Source organism: Hypanus sabinus, unplaced genomic scaffold (genome assembly GCF_030144855.1).
Source record: "Hypanus sabinus isolate sHypSab1 unplaced genomic scaffold, sHypSab1.hap1 scaffold_2712, whole genome shotgun sequence".
Lineage (NCBI taxonomy): Eukaryota > Metazoa > Chordata > Chondrichthyes > Myliobatiformes > Dasyatidae > Hypanus > Hypanus sabinus.
The window spans coordinates 6979-23371 of NW_026780845.1; the positions used below are offsets into that span (position 1 = coordinate 6979).

Consider the following 16393-nt stretch of genomic DNA (forward strand, 5'->3'; position numbering starts at 1 on the left):
TGACCTTCTCTGTCTCATCATGTGTACATGGTGACCTTCCCCATCCCATCAGCCCCTACAATGGAACACAATGACCTTCTCTGTCTCATCATGTGTACATGGTGACCTTCCCCATCCCAACAGCCCCCTCACAGGAACACAATGACCTTCTCTGTCTCATCATGTGTACATAGTGACCTTCCCCATCCCAACAGCCCCTACAATGGAACACAATGACCTTCTCTGTCTCATCATGTGTACGTGGTGACCTTCTCAATCCCATCAGCCCCTACACGGGAACACAATGACCTTCTCTGTCTCATCATGTGTACATAGTGACCTTCACAATCCCATCAGCCCCCTCACAGGAACACAATGACCTTCTCTGTCTCATCATGTGTACATGGTGACCTTCACAATCCCATCAGCCCCCTGACAGGAACACAATGACCTTCTCTGTCTCATCATGTGTACATGGTGACCTTCCCCATCCCAACAGCCCCTACACGGGAACACAATGACCTTCTCTGTCTCATCATGTGTACATGGTGACCTTCCCCATCCCATCAGCCCCTACAATGGAACACAAAGACCTTCTCTGTCTCATCATGTGTACGTGGTGACCTTCCCCTTCCCATCAGCCCCTACAATGGAACACAATGACCTTCTCTGTCTCATCATGTGTACATGGTGACCTTCCCTATCCCAACAGCCCCTACACGGGAACACAATGACCTTCTCTGTCTCATCATGTGTACGTGGTGACCTTCCCCATCCCAACAGCCCCCTCATGGGAACACAATGACCTTCTCTGTCTCATCATGTGTACATGGTGACCTTCCCCATCCCATCAGCCCCTACACGGGAACACAATGACCTTCTCTGTCTCATCATGTGTACATGGTGACCTTCACAATCCCATCAGCCCCCTCACAGGAACACAATGACCTTCTCTGTCTCATCATGTGTATGTGGTGACCTTCCCCATCCCAACAGCCCCCTCACAGGAACACAATGACCTTCTCTGTCTCATCATGTGTACATGGTGACCTTCACAATCCCAGCAGCCCCCTCACAGGAACACAATGACCTTCTCTGTCTCATCATGTGTACATGGTGACCTTCACAATCCCATCAGCCCCCACACAGGAACACAATGACCTTCTCTGTCTCATCATGTGTACATGGTGACCTTCACAATCCCATCAGCCCCCTCACAGGAACACAATGACCTTCTCTGTCTCATCATGTGTACATGGTGACCTTCACAATCCCATCAGCCCCCACACGGGAACACAATGACCTTCTCTGTCTCATCATGTGTACATGGTGACCTTCACAATCCCATCAGCCCCCTCACGGGAACACAATGACCTTCTCTGTATCATCATGTGTACGTGGTGACCTTCCCCATCCCATCAGCCCCCACACGGGAACACAATGACCTTCTCTGTCTCATCATGTGTACGTGGTGACCTTCCCCATCCCAACAGCCCCCACAATGGAACACAATGACCTTCTCTGTCCCACTATGCCCAAACATGTGTACATTCTGAGCTTGCCTATCGTATCACCCACCACCCCCGAACAGGAGTAGATGGCGACTTTCCCCGTCCCATCATACCCCACTAGGAATACATGGGGACCTTTCCCATCCTATCAGACCCCACCAGGAGTACCCTGAGGGTGACCTCCCCGTCCTGTCATCCCCCACCAGGAGTACACTACGACCTTCTCCTTTCCATCAGCCCCCACCAGGAATACACAGTGACCTTCCCCTTCCCATCACCAGGAGTACACCGCGACCTCCCCGTCCCATCAGCCCTCACCAGGAGCACACTACGACCTTCTCCTTCCCATCGGCCCCCACCAGGAGCACACTACGACCTTCTCCTTCCCATCAGACCCCACTAGGTATACACAGTGACTTTCCCCTGTCCTATCACCAGGAGTGCACGGCGACCTCCCCGTCCCATCAGCCCTCACCAGGAGCACACTACGACCTTCTCCTTCCCATCAGCCCTCACCAGGAGCACACTACGACCTTCTCCTTCCCATCGGCCCCCACCAGGAGCACACTACGACCTTCTCCTTCCCATCAGACCCCACTAGGTATACACAGTGACTTTCCCCTATCCTATCACCAGGAGTGCACGGCGACCTCCCCGTCCCATCGGCGCTCACCTGGGGGCACGGGGTCCTGGGCACGGCTGTGCCTGTGACGGTGCCGGTTCTTCTTGCGAGGGGGCTGCAGGTGCATCAGCCGGTACTGCTCGGGTAGCTGTGGGGGGGAAACAGAGGGAGGGTCAGAACATGAGTGAGCCCGCCACCGCTCTCAGACACTCTGGGCCGGTGTGCGGAGATGTGGATGAGGGATGAAGGAGGGGAGAGACAGGAAGGGGGAAATAGGTGACGACCTGCAGGCTACATACACTAGTTATAAACATACCTCTTCTGAATTACTCTCACTGTAACACGTGACATGCAATTTCCCTCTGAGCAAATGTGCTTTTAAAACCGACTGAACGAACAACACACTTCAGCGTCTTCTGAAGGACTCTCAAGCAAGCACCTTTAAGCGGACTAAGTGCCATGCCCCGTTACGATTTCTAGCGCTGTGCTGCGAAGCATTTCATTTTAGCTGCTTACTGTAAAGAGCAGTGCTGGTCGGACGTTTCGGTCTCGGCTGAAGATGAGGGGCCACGTTGTCCGACTTGGGAATTGCTGTGTCGGCCAACCAGGGTGGAGGGGTCGGGGGGAGGGTGGTAGGTTCCGGAGCAGGAACCGGGGACGGTCAGCGGCGGAGTTCTCGGTCCTTTGGCGGGAGCCGCGGAAAAGGGTAGACCGGGAGGGACGCCCGGACGGGAAGACACGACTGCAAGGAGTCTTTCGCAAGGCGAAGGAGACCAAGATGGGAATGTCTACCGGGGATTGGTGATGAGACTCCAGTGCCGTGAGCTAATGGTCAAACCCAGCTTCTGGAAGAGACGAGCTCCAATGTTTATGGGCACGTTTAGACTGGTTTAACTGTAACGGGCCCTTTTTATTTATTTTTCAATCTTCTTAACTATTTAATAAAGCTGAAATTGGTGATCTCCTTGGTGATCTTATGCTGGTATATGTGTTATTTCTCGCCGACAGGCAATTCTGTATAGACGGTACTTACACAGCACTCGCTCAAATCAATGTTCCGTTAACCGGAGCGTCCCAACTTCCCGGTTTGGTTGAACCCCAAATCATACCGCCCCGGACGTGTATTAGTATTAAGGTGGGCTTCTCACTGCTGAGTCACGTGGCTGTTAGCAGAGTTAGCCAGGTTTGCACACGAGCCCGGTGAGACGGCTACAGAAGGTTCAACACTGTGGCCCGAAGCGAGACAGGAGGGCGAGGGGAGGGAGCTCCAAGCCAGGCTGATACGCGGACGGATGGGTCTCACCTTCCCTCAATTCTACCCAGCATCCCGTCAGCCGATGCGCAGTCGGCGGAGAATAAAATTGAAGGCCTGAGGATGAGACGGCAGCATCGGAGGGAAATGAGAGACTGCCGTGTTCTATGCGTAAAGGAGACGTGGCTTACTGGCAGCACGCCAGATGCAGCCATCAGACCCGAAGGCTCCTCGATTCGCTGGTTGGACCGAACCGCTGATTCGGAAAAGGGCAAAGGTGGCAGCGCGCGTTTCGCGATAATCAAGCGCCCGAGACACTGCGCGATGCCATCTCCAAACGAGGAGCACTGCATCCCGACGCATTTGAGACCACAGTCGGGGAGTTCAGCCAGGCTTGTTGCAAGTAAACCCTGCGTTGTGGCCTCGGGCACCAGGGGTCCCCACGCACTGGACCCGTGTCACACTCCGATAAGAACGCCGACTGTCTCACGGCCAGACCGCGAATCGGAACATCGGACCACTCGGCTGTCCCGCTCCTACCCGCGCACAGGCAGAGGCTAAAGGACAAAGCTCCAGAGATTAGGACAACAGAGAGGCAGTCGGGGGAGAAACGGCTACGGGATTGCTTCGAGCCTGTGCTCAAGGATCTGAAGGAATGCACCTTGGCCGTCAAGGACTTCACTAGGAATAATTGTCGACGAGCGTATCCCCACAAAATCATCCGATCTTCCCCAACCAGGGGTCGTGGATGAACCGCGAGTCCCGCCCGGGGCCAGGTCAGCCGCATTCAAGCCCGGAGACCGGGAACCACCTCTGGAAATCCATCGCGCAGGCGAAGTGGAAATTCCCCACCAAGCTTGAATCAACGAACGATGCCATCACCCCTCCGAGAGCGAAATCGAGGGGCATGGAGGGGCAGCAGGGCTGCGCTTCCAGGTGAGATCAGTGCCTTCGGGGCTCGCTTCGACCGTCGAAATGTGGAGGGACTCCCACGGTCCCCGATTTCAAGAGCCCAGGCTAACGTGCGAACCCAGTAAAGGCCAGACGGGTACCTGGCCACGGAACGAAGACCTGGACTGATCAACGCCCACTGAGATCTTCAACCTCTCCCCTCAGCAATCACTCCGCTCTTCAAGAAAAGGGAGGGAGGCAGAAGAAAGGAAACCGTAGGCCAGTTGGTCTGATCTGAGTGGTTGGGAAGATGTTGTTGTCGATTATTAAGGACGAGGTCTCGGGGTACTCGGAGACAGATGACAAAATGGGCCGTAGTCAGCTCGGATTCCTCAAGCGAAAACCTTCCCTGACGAATCTGTTGGAATTCTTTGAAATAGCAAGCAGGATAGACAAAAGAGGATCGGTTGGTGTTGTGTACTTGGACTTTCAGAAAGGAGGCCTTTGACGAGGCCGTTTAACAAGCTACGAGCCCGTGGTGTTACAGGGAAGATTCCAGCATGGGTCGAGCAGTGGGCGACTGGCCAGAGGCGAAGAGCGGGAACAAAGGGAACCTCGTCAGACTGGCTGCCAGTGACCAGTGGTGATCCACAGGGTGTGCGTTGGGACCGATTCTTTCCATGTTATATATCGATGACTTGGATGAGGTAATTGAGGGCTTTGTTGCAACGTTTGCGGACGAGGTGAAGACGGGTGGAGGGGCAGGTAGTGTTGAGGAGGTAGAGAGGCTGCAGAAGGACTTGGACTGATTTGGAGAATGGGCAAAGAAGGGGCAGATGGAATAGAGTGTCGGGAAATGTACAGTCATGCACTTTGGTAGAATAAATTAAAGCACAGACTATATGTGGGGAAAATTTAAAAATCCGAGGTGCAAAGGGACTTGGGAGTCCTCGTGCAGGATTCCCTGAGGGTTAATTTGCAAGTCGGGTCTGTGGTGAGGAAGCCAAATGAGATGCAAGCATTCATTTCAAGAAGATTAGAATAAAAGAGCGAGGATGCAATGTGGAGATTTTATAAGGCCCTGGCGAGGCCTCGCTCGGAGGACTGTGAGCAGTTTGGGGCCCCTCGTCTGAGAAAGGATGTGCTGACACTGGCGAGGGTTCAGAGCAGGTCCACGGAAATAATCCCGGCACTGAACGGCTTGTCAAAAGAGGAGCGTTTGATGGCTCTGGGCCTGCGCTCACTGGAGTTCAGAGGGATGAGGGGACACCTCACTGAAACCTATCGAATGGAGAAAGGCTGAGATAGAGTGGATGTGGAGAAGATGTTTACGACCGTGGAGGAGTCTATGGACACAGCCTCAGAATCGAGGGGAATCTTTTTAGAACAGAGATGAGGAGGAACTTCTTCAGACAGTGGTGAAATTGTGAAATTCTTTGCCACAGGCCAAGTCTTTGCGTACGTTTAAGGCAGAGGATGGTAGATTCTTGACTGGTCAGGGCACGAAGGGACACAGGGAGAGGGCAGGAGATTGGGGCTGAGGGGAAAATGGATCAGCCGTGATGGAAACAGCAGAGTAGACTTGACGGGCCAAGTGGCCTAATTTGGCCCCTGTATCTGATGCTCCGATGGTCGGAGGTCCAGCTTCAGGCAGGCTCCAGTCCTACCCGTGCCCAGGAAGGTCGCGGTAACCTGCCCCAGTGACCGTCGCCCAGTGACACAGTTCTGAGAGGCTGGTGTCGGAGCCCAGGAAGGTCGCGGTAACCTGCCCCAGTGACCGTCGCCCAGTGGCACAGTTCTGAGAGGCTGGTGTCGGAGCCCAGGAAGGTCGCGGTAACCTGCCCCAGTGACCGTCGCCCAGTGACACAGTTCTGAGAGGCTGGTGTCGGAGCCCAGGAAGGTCACGGTAACCTGCCCCAGTGACCGTTGCCCACTGGCACAGTTCTGAGAGGCTGGTGTCGGAGCCCAGGAAGGTCGCGGTAACCTGCCCCAGTGACCGTCGCCCACTGGCACAGTTCTGAGAGGCTGGTGTCGGAGCCCAGGAAGGTCGCGGTAACCTGCCCCAGTGACCGTCGCCCAGTGACACAGTTCTGAGAGGCTGGTGTCGGAGCCCAGGAAGGTCGCGGTAACCTGCCCCAGTGACCGTCGCCCACTGGCACAGTTCTGAGAGGCTGGTGTTGAAGCATCTCAGCTCCTCTCTGAGGGGCAGCTGGGATCTACTCCAGTTTGCCTCCCGGAGCCACAGCTCGACATCAGACACCATCTTGCCCATTCAACCCCGGAGTAGCTGGACTGCAAAGTGCGTCCATCGGGATGTCGTTTATCGATTGCAGCTCGGCATTTAGTACCAGGACCCCCTCAAAGCTAATCGCCAAATCCCAAACCTGGGCCTCAGTACCTCCTTGTGGATTTCCGCACTTGGAAGCCCCGCTCAGTTTCCGACACAGGAGCACCACAGGGACGCGTGCTTCGTCCCCTACTCCGTTCACTCCACACCGACCACTGCGGCGGAGCACAGCTCCAACAGCAGATACAAATCGGCTGACGACACCACTGTTCAGGGACAGTTATTACCCCTCAGTTTCCGACACAGGAGCACCACAGGGACGCGTGCTTCGTCCCCTACTCCGCTCACTCCACACCGACCACTGCGGCGGAGCACAGCTCCAACAGCAGATACAAATCGGCTGACGACACCACTGTCGTGGGCCGAATGAAAGGGGGCGATCGATTAACATACAGGAGGGACAGTGAAAATCTGACTGAGTGGTGTAATAACCACAACCTCCCATTCAATGTCAGCAAGACCAATTAACTGATGGTAGACTTCAGGAGAGGGAAACCAGAGGTCCATGTGCCAGCAATTGAAGATCCGCAGTGTTGCCATGGCAACTGGCCGGTGCTGGTGACTGCAGTGCCCTGACTTCCTGTGGAGTTGGCAAAGATTTGGCACGATCTATAACTTTGATAAACTGCAGCAGCTGTGTGGTGGAGAGCACAGTGACTGGCTGTGTCGTGGCCTGGTACGGGAGCACCAATGACCTTGAATGGAAAATCCTATAAAGAGCGGAGCATTTGGCCCAGACCACGACGGGGTACAGACCTCCCCACCACTGAGCACATCTCCCCGATACACTGTCGCAGGAAAGCAGCATCCATCACCAGGGACACCCACCACCCAGGACACGCTCTCTTCTCGCTGCTGTCATCAGGAAGGAGGAACAGGAGCCTCAGGACTCACACCACCAGGTTCAGGGACAGTTATTACCCCTCAACCATCAGGAAGGAGGTACAGGAGCCTCAGGACCCACACCACCAGGTTCAGGGACAGTTATTACCCCTCAACCATCAGGAAGGAGGTACAGGAGCCTCAGGACTCACACCACCAGGTTCAGGAACAGTTATTACCCCTCAACCATCAGGAAGGAGGTACAGGAGCCTCAGGACGCACACCACCAGGTTCAGGGACAGTTATTCCCCCTCAACCATCAGGAAGGAGGTACAGGAGCCTCAGGACTCACACCACCAGGTTCAGGAACAGTTATTACCCCTCAACCGTCAGGAAGGAGGTACAGGAGCCTCAGGACCCACACCACCAGGTTAAGGAACAGTTATTACCCCTCAACCGTCAGGAAGGAGGTACAGGAGCCTCAGGACCCACACCACCAGGTTCAGGGACAGTTATTCCCCCTCAACCATCAGGAAGGAGGTACAGGAGCCTCAGGACCCACACCACCTTGTTCAGGGACAGTTATTACCCCTCAACCATCAGGAAGGAGGTACAGGAGCCTCAGGACTCACACCACCAGGTTCAGGAACAGTTATTATCACTCAACCATCTGGAGGACGCAGGGTGACAGGGAGAGGGAGGGAGGGGGTTATATTTATTACTTTACCGGGCCCGTGTGCAGTCGGAAGCCTGTGAGCAGAGTTCCCGTCAGCAGGGTGAACGAGTTCCCACAGATCGGGGGCTTCTCGATGAGGGAGCGGAGGCTGCTGTTGTCCTGCGTGCAGGGCAGGTCGATCATTCCTGGGGGGAGAGAAAAGAAATCAGTGACATGGAAAGAGAAGCATCCCAAACCAATAGCCATATTGCCACAACACCAGACACTGTTGGCATCACCCCCTCCCTCCTCCACATCCCTCCCCGTCTCCGTCACCCCTCCCTCCCCTACAACCCTCCATGTCTCCGTCACCCCTCCCTCCCCTACAACCCTCCCTGTCTCCGTCACCCCTCCCTCCCCCACACCCCTCCCCGTCTCCGTCACCCCCTCCCTCCCCGTCTCCGTCACCCCTCCCTCCCCTACAACCCTCCATGTCTCCGTCACTCCTCCCTCCCCCACACCCCTCCCTCCCCTACAGAGCTACATGTCTCCGTCACCCTCTCCCTCCCCATCTCCATCACCCCCTGCCTCCCCGTCTCCGTCACCCCCTCCCTCCCCCACACCACTCCCCGTCTCCGTCACCCCTCCCTCCCCTACAACCCTCCCCGTTTCCGTCACCCCTCCCTCCCCCACACCACTCCCTGTCTCCGTCACCCCTCCCTCCCCCACATCCCTCCCCGTCTCCGTCACCCCTCCCTCCCCCACATCCCTCCCCATCTCCGTCACCCCTCCCTCCCCCACACCCCTCCCCGTCTCCGTCACCCCTCCCTCCCCCACATCCCTCCCCATCTCCGTCACCCCTCCCTCCCCCACACCACTCCCTGTCTCCGTCACCCCCTCCCTCCCCTACAACCCTCCCTGTCTCCGTCACCCCTCCCTACCCCACACCCCTCCCGGTCTCCATCACCCCTCCCTCCCCTACAAGCCTGCATGTCTCCGTTACCCCCTGCCTCCCCCACACCACTCCCCGACTCCATCACCCCTCCCTCCCCTACAACCCTCCCCGTCTCCGTCACCCCTCCCTCCCCGTCTCCGTCACCCCTCCCTCGCCCACATCCCTCCCCGTCTCTGTCACCACTCCCTCCCCCACATCCCTCCCCATCTCCGTCACCCCTCCCTCCCCCACACCACTCCCTGTCTCCGTCACCCCCTCCCTCCCCTACAACCCTCCCCGCCTCCGTCACCCCTCCCTACCCCACACCCCTCCCGGTCTCCATCACCCCTCCCTCCCCTACAAACCTGCATGTCTCCGTTACCCCCTGCCTCCCCCACACCACTCCCCGTCTCCGTCACCCCTCCCTCCCCTACAACCCTCCCCGTCTCCGACACCCCTCCCTCCCCGTCTCCGTCACCCCTCCCTCCCCCACATCCCTCCCCGTCTCCGTCACCCCTCCCTCCCCCACATCCCTCCCCATCTCCGTCACCACTCCCTCCCCCACACCCCTACCCGTCTCCATCACCCCCTCCCGCCCCGTCTCCATCACCCCTCCCTACCCCACAACCCTCCCCGTCTCCGTCACCACTCCCTCCCCCACACCCCTCCCTGTCTCCGTCACCCCCTCCCTCCCCCACAACCCTCCCCGTCTCCGTCACCCCCTCCCTCCCCTACACCACTCCCCGTCTCCGTTACCCCTCCCTCCCTGTCTCCGTCACCCCTCCCTACCCCACAACCCTCCCCGTCTCCGTCACCACTCCCTCCCCCACACCCCTCCCTGTCTCCGTCACCCCCTCCCTCCCCTACAACCCTCCCCGTCTCCGTCACCCCTCCCTACCCCACAACCCTCCCCGTCTCCGTCACCCCCTCCCTCCCCTACACCACTCCCCGTCTCCGTTACCCCTCCCTCCCTGTCTCCGTCACCACTCCCTCCCCTACAACCCTCCATGTCTCCGTAACCCTCTCCCTCAACCACACCCCTCCCTGTCTCCGTCACACCTCGTCTGTAACCCCTCCCTACCCCACACCCCTCCCCGTCACCTCTCCCTCCCCCACACCGCTCCCCGTCTCCGTCACCCCTCCCTTCCCTACAACCCTCCCTGTCTCCGTCACCCCTCCCTCCCCCACACCACTCCGTCTCCGTCACCCCTCCCTCCCCGTCTCCGTCACCCCTCCCTCCCCTACAACCCTCCATGTCTCCGTCACCTCTCCCTCCCCCACAGAGCTACATGTCTCCGTCACCCTCTCCCTCCCCATCTCCATCACCCCCTGCCTCCCCGTCTCCGTCACGGGGAGGGAGAGGGTGACGGAGACATGTAGCTCTGTAGGGGAGGGAGGGGTGACGGAGACGGAGTGGTGTGGAGACGGAGTCACCCCCTCCCTCCCCTACACCACTCCCCGTCTCCCTCAACCACACCCCTCCCTGTCTCCGTCACACCTCGTCTGTAACCCCTCCCTACCCCACACCACTCCCCGTCACCTCTCCCTCCCCCACACCGCTCCCCGTCTCCGTCACCCCTCCCTCCCCTACAACCCTCCGTCTCCGTCACCCCTCCCTCCCCGTCTCCGTCACCCCTCCCTCCCCCACATCCCTCCCCGTCTCCGTCACCCCTCCCTCCCCCACATCCCTCCCCATCTCCGCCACCACTCCCTCCCCCACACCCCTCCCCGTCTCCATCACCCCCTCCCTCCCCGTCTCCGTCACCCCTCCCCACCCCACAACCCTCCCCGTCTCCGTCACCACTCCCTCCCCCACACCCCTCCCTGTCTCCGTCACCCCCTCCCTCCCCTACAACCCTCCCCGTCTCCGTCACCCCTCCCTACCCCACACCCCTCCCGGTCTCCATCACCCCTCCCTCCCCTACAAACCTGCATGTCTCCATTACCCCCTGCCTCCCCCACACCACTCCCCGTCTCCGTCACCCCTCCCTCCCCTACAACCCTCCCCGTCTCCGTCACCCCTCCCTCCCCGTCTCCGTCACCTCCTCCCTCCCCTACACCCCTCCCCGTCTCCGTCACCTTTCCCTCCCCTACGCCCCTCCCCCGCAGTCACCCCTCTCCCACACCCCTCCCCATCTCCGTCACCCCCTCCCTCCCCTACACTCCTCCCCGTCATCCCCTCCCTCCCCTACACCCCTCCCTGTCTCCGTAACCCCCCTCCCCCACACCCCTCCCCGTCTCCGTCACCCTCTCCCTCCCCTTCTCCGTCACCCCTCCCTCTCCCACACCCCTCCCCATCTCCGTCACCACTCCCTCCCCCACACCCCTCCCCGTCGCCATCACCCCCTCCCTCCCCGTCTCCGTCACCCCTCCCTACCCCACAACCCTCCCCGTCTCCGTCACCACTCCCTCCCCCACACCCCTCCCTGTCTCCGTCACCCCCTCCCTCCCCTACAACCCTCCCCGTCTCCGTCACCCCTCCCTACCCCACAACCCTTCCCGTCTCCGTCACCCCCTCCCTCCCCTACACCACTCCCCATCTCCGTTACCCCTCCCTCCCTGTCTCCGTCACCCCTCTCTCCCCTACACCCCTCCCCGTCTCCATCACCCCTCCCTCCCCTACAAACCTGGATCTCCGTTACCCCCTGCCTCCCCTTCACACCTCCCCGTCTCCATCACCCTCCCCGTCTCCGACACCCCTCCCCGTCACCCCTTCCTCTCCCACACCCCTTCCCGTCTCCGTCACCCCCTCCCTCCCCTACGCCCCTCCCCCGCAGTCACCCCTCTCCCACACCCCTCCCCATCTCCGTCACCCCCTCCCTCCCCTACACCCCTCCCTGTCTCCGTAACCCCCCCCTCCCCCACATCCCTCCCCGTCTCCGTCACCCCTCCCTCCCCCACATCCCTCCCCGTCTCCATCACCCCTCCCTCCCCTACAAACCTGGATCTCCGTTACCCCCTGCCTCCCCTTCACACCTCCCCGTCTCCATCACCCTCCCCGTCTCCGACACCCCTCCCCGTCACCCCTTCCTCTCCCACACCCCTTCCCGTCTCCGTCACCCCCTCCCTCCCCTACGCCCCTCCCCCGCAGTCACCCCTCTCCCACACCCCTCCCCATCTCCGTCACCCCCTCCCTCCCCTACACTCCTCCCCTACACCCCTCCCTGTCTCCGTAACCCCCCCCCTCCCCCACATCCCTCCCCGTCTCCGTCACCCCTCCCTCCCCCACATCCCTCCCTGTCTCCGTCACCCCCTCCCTCCCCCACACCCCTCCCGGTCTCCATCACCCCTCCCTCCCCTACAAACCTGCATGTCTCCGTTACCCCCTGCCTCCCCTACAACCTTCCATGTCTCCGTCACCCCCTCCCTCCCCTACACCCCTCCCGGTCTCCATCAGCCTCTCCCTCCCCCACACCCCTCCCCGTTCCGTCACCCGCTCCCTCCCCTACAACCCTCCCGGTCTCCGTCACCCCCTCCCCCACACCCCTCCACATCTCCGTCACCCCCTCCCTCCCCTACACCCCTCCCGGTCTCCATCAGCCTCTCCCTCCCCCACACCCCTCCCCGTTCCGTCACCCGCTCCCTCCCCTACAACCCTCCCGGTCTCCGTCACCCCCTCCCCCACACCCCTCCACATCTCCGTCACCCCCTCCCTACCCCATACCCCTCCCCGTCTCCGTCACCCTCTCCCTCCTCCACACCCCCTCAGTCTCCCTCAAAACTCCCTCCCCTACAACCCTCCTCGTCTCTGACACCCCCTCCCGCTGGTCACAGTTATCCCCTCCCTCCCCGCTCCACACTCTGTACCAGTCTCAACCAAACCCCACCCCTCACCTCTTCTTCATTTCTCCATCACACCCCCTGTCCCCCACAGCCCGCCCTCCCCCTGTGAACCCCAGTCCAACGGGTTCCCATCCTGTGCCACGAAGGGCCCTGAACCCTGGCACAGCCCGATCCGGACCACTCTCACCCACCTGGCAAATCGGGAAGGAAGTTGCTGAGCTTATCCTTCACCTTCTTCCCGCAAAACTTGTTGTAGGCGTGCTCCAGGTTGTAGTGAGTGATGAGGTTGGTGCTTCCGGTCAGATCCGTGCTCCCTGAACGGGCAGAAACAGGGAACTGAGACGCGATACGGTCGGTGACACAGGGAGAGGGGTCACTGAGGATCGGAGTGAGGGAGCTGGGGGAGAGGGGTCACTGAGGGACGGAGTGAGGGAGCTGGGGGAGAGGGGTCACTGAGGGACGGTGTGAGGGAGCTGGATTAACGTCAGTGGGGATACAGTCAGTGACACAGGACGCTGGGGGAGAGGGGTCACTGAGGGACGGTGTGTGGGAGCTGGATTAACGTCAGTGGGGATACTGTCAGTGACACAGGACGCTGGGGGAGAGGGGTCACTGAGGGACGGGGTGAGGGAGCTGGATTAACGTCAGTGGGGATACTGTCAGTGACACAGGACGCTGGGGGAGAGGGGTCACTGAGGGACGGGGTGAGGGAGCTGGATTAACGTCAGTGGGGATACTGTCAGCGACACAGGACGCTGGGGGAGAGGGGTCACTGAGGGACGGTGTGAGGGAGCTGGATTAACGTCAGTGGGGATACAGTCAGTTACACAAGACGCTGGGAGAGAGGGGTCACAGAGGGACGGTGTGAGGGAGCTGGATTAACGTCAGTGGGGATACAGTCAGTGACACAGGACGCTGGGGGAGAGGGGTCACTGAGGGACGGTGTGAGGGAGCTGGATTAACGTCAGTGGGGATACAGTCAGTGACACAGGACGCTGGGGGAGAGGGGTCACTGAGGGACGGTGTGACAGAGCTGGATTAACGTCAGTGGGGATACAGACAGTGACACAGGACGCTGGGGGAGAGGGGTCACTGAGGGACGGTGTGAGGGAGCTGGATTAACGTCAGTGGGGATACAGTCAGTGACACAGGACCCTGGGGGAGAGGGGTCACTGAGGGACGGTGTGAGGGAGCTGGATTAACGTCAGTGGGGATACAGTCAGTGACACAGGACGCTGGGGGAGAGGGGTCACTGAGGGACAGTGTGAGGGAGCTGGATTAACGTCAGTGGGGATACAGTCAGTGACACAGGACCCTGGGGGAGAGGGGTCACTGAGGGATGGGGTGAGGGAGAGGGATTAACGTCAGTGTGGATACAGTCAGTGACACAGGACGCTGGGGGAGAGGGGTCACTGAGGGACGGTGTGAGGGAGCTGGATTAACGTCAGTGGGGATACAGTCAGTGACACAGGACCCTGGGGGAGAGGGGTCACTGAGGGACGGTGTGAGGGAGCTGGATTAACGTCAGTGGGGATACAGTCAGTGACACAGGATGCTGGGGGAGAGGTGTCACTGAGGGACGGGGTGAGGGGGTATAGTACAAGGGGCATTGTGCATCAGGGGGTCACTGAGGGACGGTGTGAGGGAGCTGGGGAGGGGGGGTCACTGAGGTTCGGTATGAGGGAGTAGTACAAGGGGAATTGTGCATCAAGGGGTCACTGAGGGACGGTGTGAGGGGGGTCACTGACGTTCGGTGTGAGGGGGGTCACTGAGGGACTGTGTCAGGGAGCTGGGGAGGGGGGTCACTGAGGTTCGGTGTGAGGGAGCTGGGGAGGGGGGTCACTGAGGTTCGGTGTGAGGGAGCTGGGGAGGGGGGGGTCACTGAGGTTCGGTGTGAGGGAGCTGGGGAGGGGGGGTCACTGAGGTTCGGTGTGAGGGAGCTGGGGAGGGGGGGTCACTGAGGTTCGGTGTGAGGGAGCTGGGGAGGGGGGGTCACTGAGGTTCGGTGTGAGGGAGCTGGGGAGGGGGGGTCACTGAGGTTCGGTGTGAGGGAGCTGGGGAGGGGGGGTCACTGAGGTTCGGTGTGAGGGAGCTGGGGAGGGGGGTCACTGAGGTTCGGTGTGAGGGAGTATAGTACAAGGGGCATTGTGCATCAGGGGGTCACTGAGGTTCGGTGTGAGGGAGTATAGTACAAGGGGCATTGTGCATCAGGGGGTCACTGACGTTCGGTGTGAGGGAGCTGGGGAGGGGGGGTCACTGAGGTTCGGTATGAGGGAGTAGTACAAGGGGAATTGTGCATCAAGGGGTCACTGAGGGACGGTGTGAGGGGGGTCACTGACGTTCGGTGTGAGGGGGGTCACTGAGGGACTGTGTCAGGGAGCTGGGGAGGGGGGTCACTGAGGTTCGGTGTGAGGGAGCTGGGGAGGGGGGTCACTGAGGTTCGGTGTGAGGGAGCTGGGGAGGGGGGTCACTGAGGTTCGGTGTGAGGGAGCTGGGGAGGGGGGGTCACTGAGGTTCGGTGTGAGGGAGCTGGGGAGGGGGGGTCACTGAGGTTCGGTGTGAGGGAGCTGGGGGGGGGGTCACTGAGGTTCGGTGTGAGGGAGCTGGGGAGGGGGGTCACTGAGGTTCGGTGTGAGGGAGTATAGTACAAGGGGCATTGTGCATCAGGGGGTCACTGAGGTTCGGTGTGAGGGAGTATAGTACAAGGGGCATTGTGCATCAGGGGGTCACTGACGTTCGGTGTGAGGGGGGTCACGGAGGGACTGTGTCAGGGAGCTGGGGAGGGGGGTCACTGAGGTTCGGTGTGAGGGAGTATAGTACAAGGGGCATTGTGCATCAGGGGGTCACTGTGGGACGGTGTGAGGATTCACACAACACACACAAAGTGCTGGTGGGACACAGTCAGCCAGGCAGCATCTGTCGAAGGGATGTTGTTTGAATTTCCAGCATCTGCAGATCTCCTCGTGTTTGCATGAGGATTCACAGTTGGTTTTGCACTGCCTCCTTCCACACTACTTTTGCAATGATATCTCATCTGGGGAAGTTACTTTGCCCGCTTCCGGGGGCAAATTGCATTCAGAAAGTCCCATTGCTGCTGTCCGTCGTCAATTGGGGTGACCCAGGTTCTGATTGGCCCTGCTGGCCGTCAATCAGAAGCGGTCACACGGCTGATTGGAGGGCCTGGAAGAGATGCACCAATCAGCGCTTCGAGCTGGGACGGGTTGCCGACCTGACGGAATCCCAGTCTCCCTCAGGAACCCTCCCCACATAAAGGCGGGACTGGGCAAGCCTTGGCCGGCTCCCATTGGCCGGCGCCCTGTCACTCGGTCCGCGCTCTCGACGCCCATAGGCTCGCCTACCTGGCAGCTCCCTCATAGCGTAGAACGGTCCGTTGATGTACCCGCCCGCCGACTTGCGCATCGTCTCGTCCGGTCCGCCGGTCGACATGGCCCCCGGTTGCTGAGGCGGCACCTGCGGCTGGGCCGGCTGCTGCTTGCCGAACGGCCCCATGGCGGGCGAAGCCGAGGTCAGCAGCGACGTGTCGCTCTGGGAGAAGAGCGTATTCATGGCGTCCATGCTCTGCCTGCCGTCGCCACC

At 60.0% G+C, this 16393-nt stretch overlaps 1 protein-coding gene across 1 annotated transcript; it reads right to left on the reverse strand.

Moving 5' to 3' along the window:
* Positions 1–2104: 2104 nt before the first annotated feature.
* Positions 2105–16387, reverse strand: LOC132388149 (mediator of RNA polymerase II transcription subunit 19-A-like). Its single transcript, XM_059960502.1, has 4 exons — positions 16156–16387; positions 12988–13110; positions 8152–8285; positions 2105–2260 (listed from the first exon to the last, which is right to left on the reverse strand). The coding sequence occupies exons 1-4, from the start codon at positions 16370–16372 to the stop codon at positions 2120–2122; spliced, it is 615 nt and encodes a 204-aa protein (XP_059816485.1). The 5' UTR covers positions 16373–16387; the 3' UTR covers positions 2105–2119.
* Between the last annotated feature and the right edge of the window lie 6 nt (positions 16388–16393).

Bases quoted from the DNA above. Each gene is read 5' to 3' on its own strand.
- LOC132388149 (XM_059960502.1), bottom strand. From the start codon at position 16,372: ATGGACGCCATGAATACGCTCTTCTCCCAGAGCGACACGTCGCTGCTG. The intron at 8,286-12,987 runs GTGGGTGAGAGT...CTCTCCCCCCAG, and splicing joins CTTCCTTCCCGATTTGCCAG to GAATGATCGACCTGCCCTGC. The intron at 2,261-8,151 runs GTAAAGTAATAA...TCCCCCCCACAG, and splicing joins TCCGACTGCACACGGGCCCG to CTACCCGAGCAGTACCGGCT.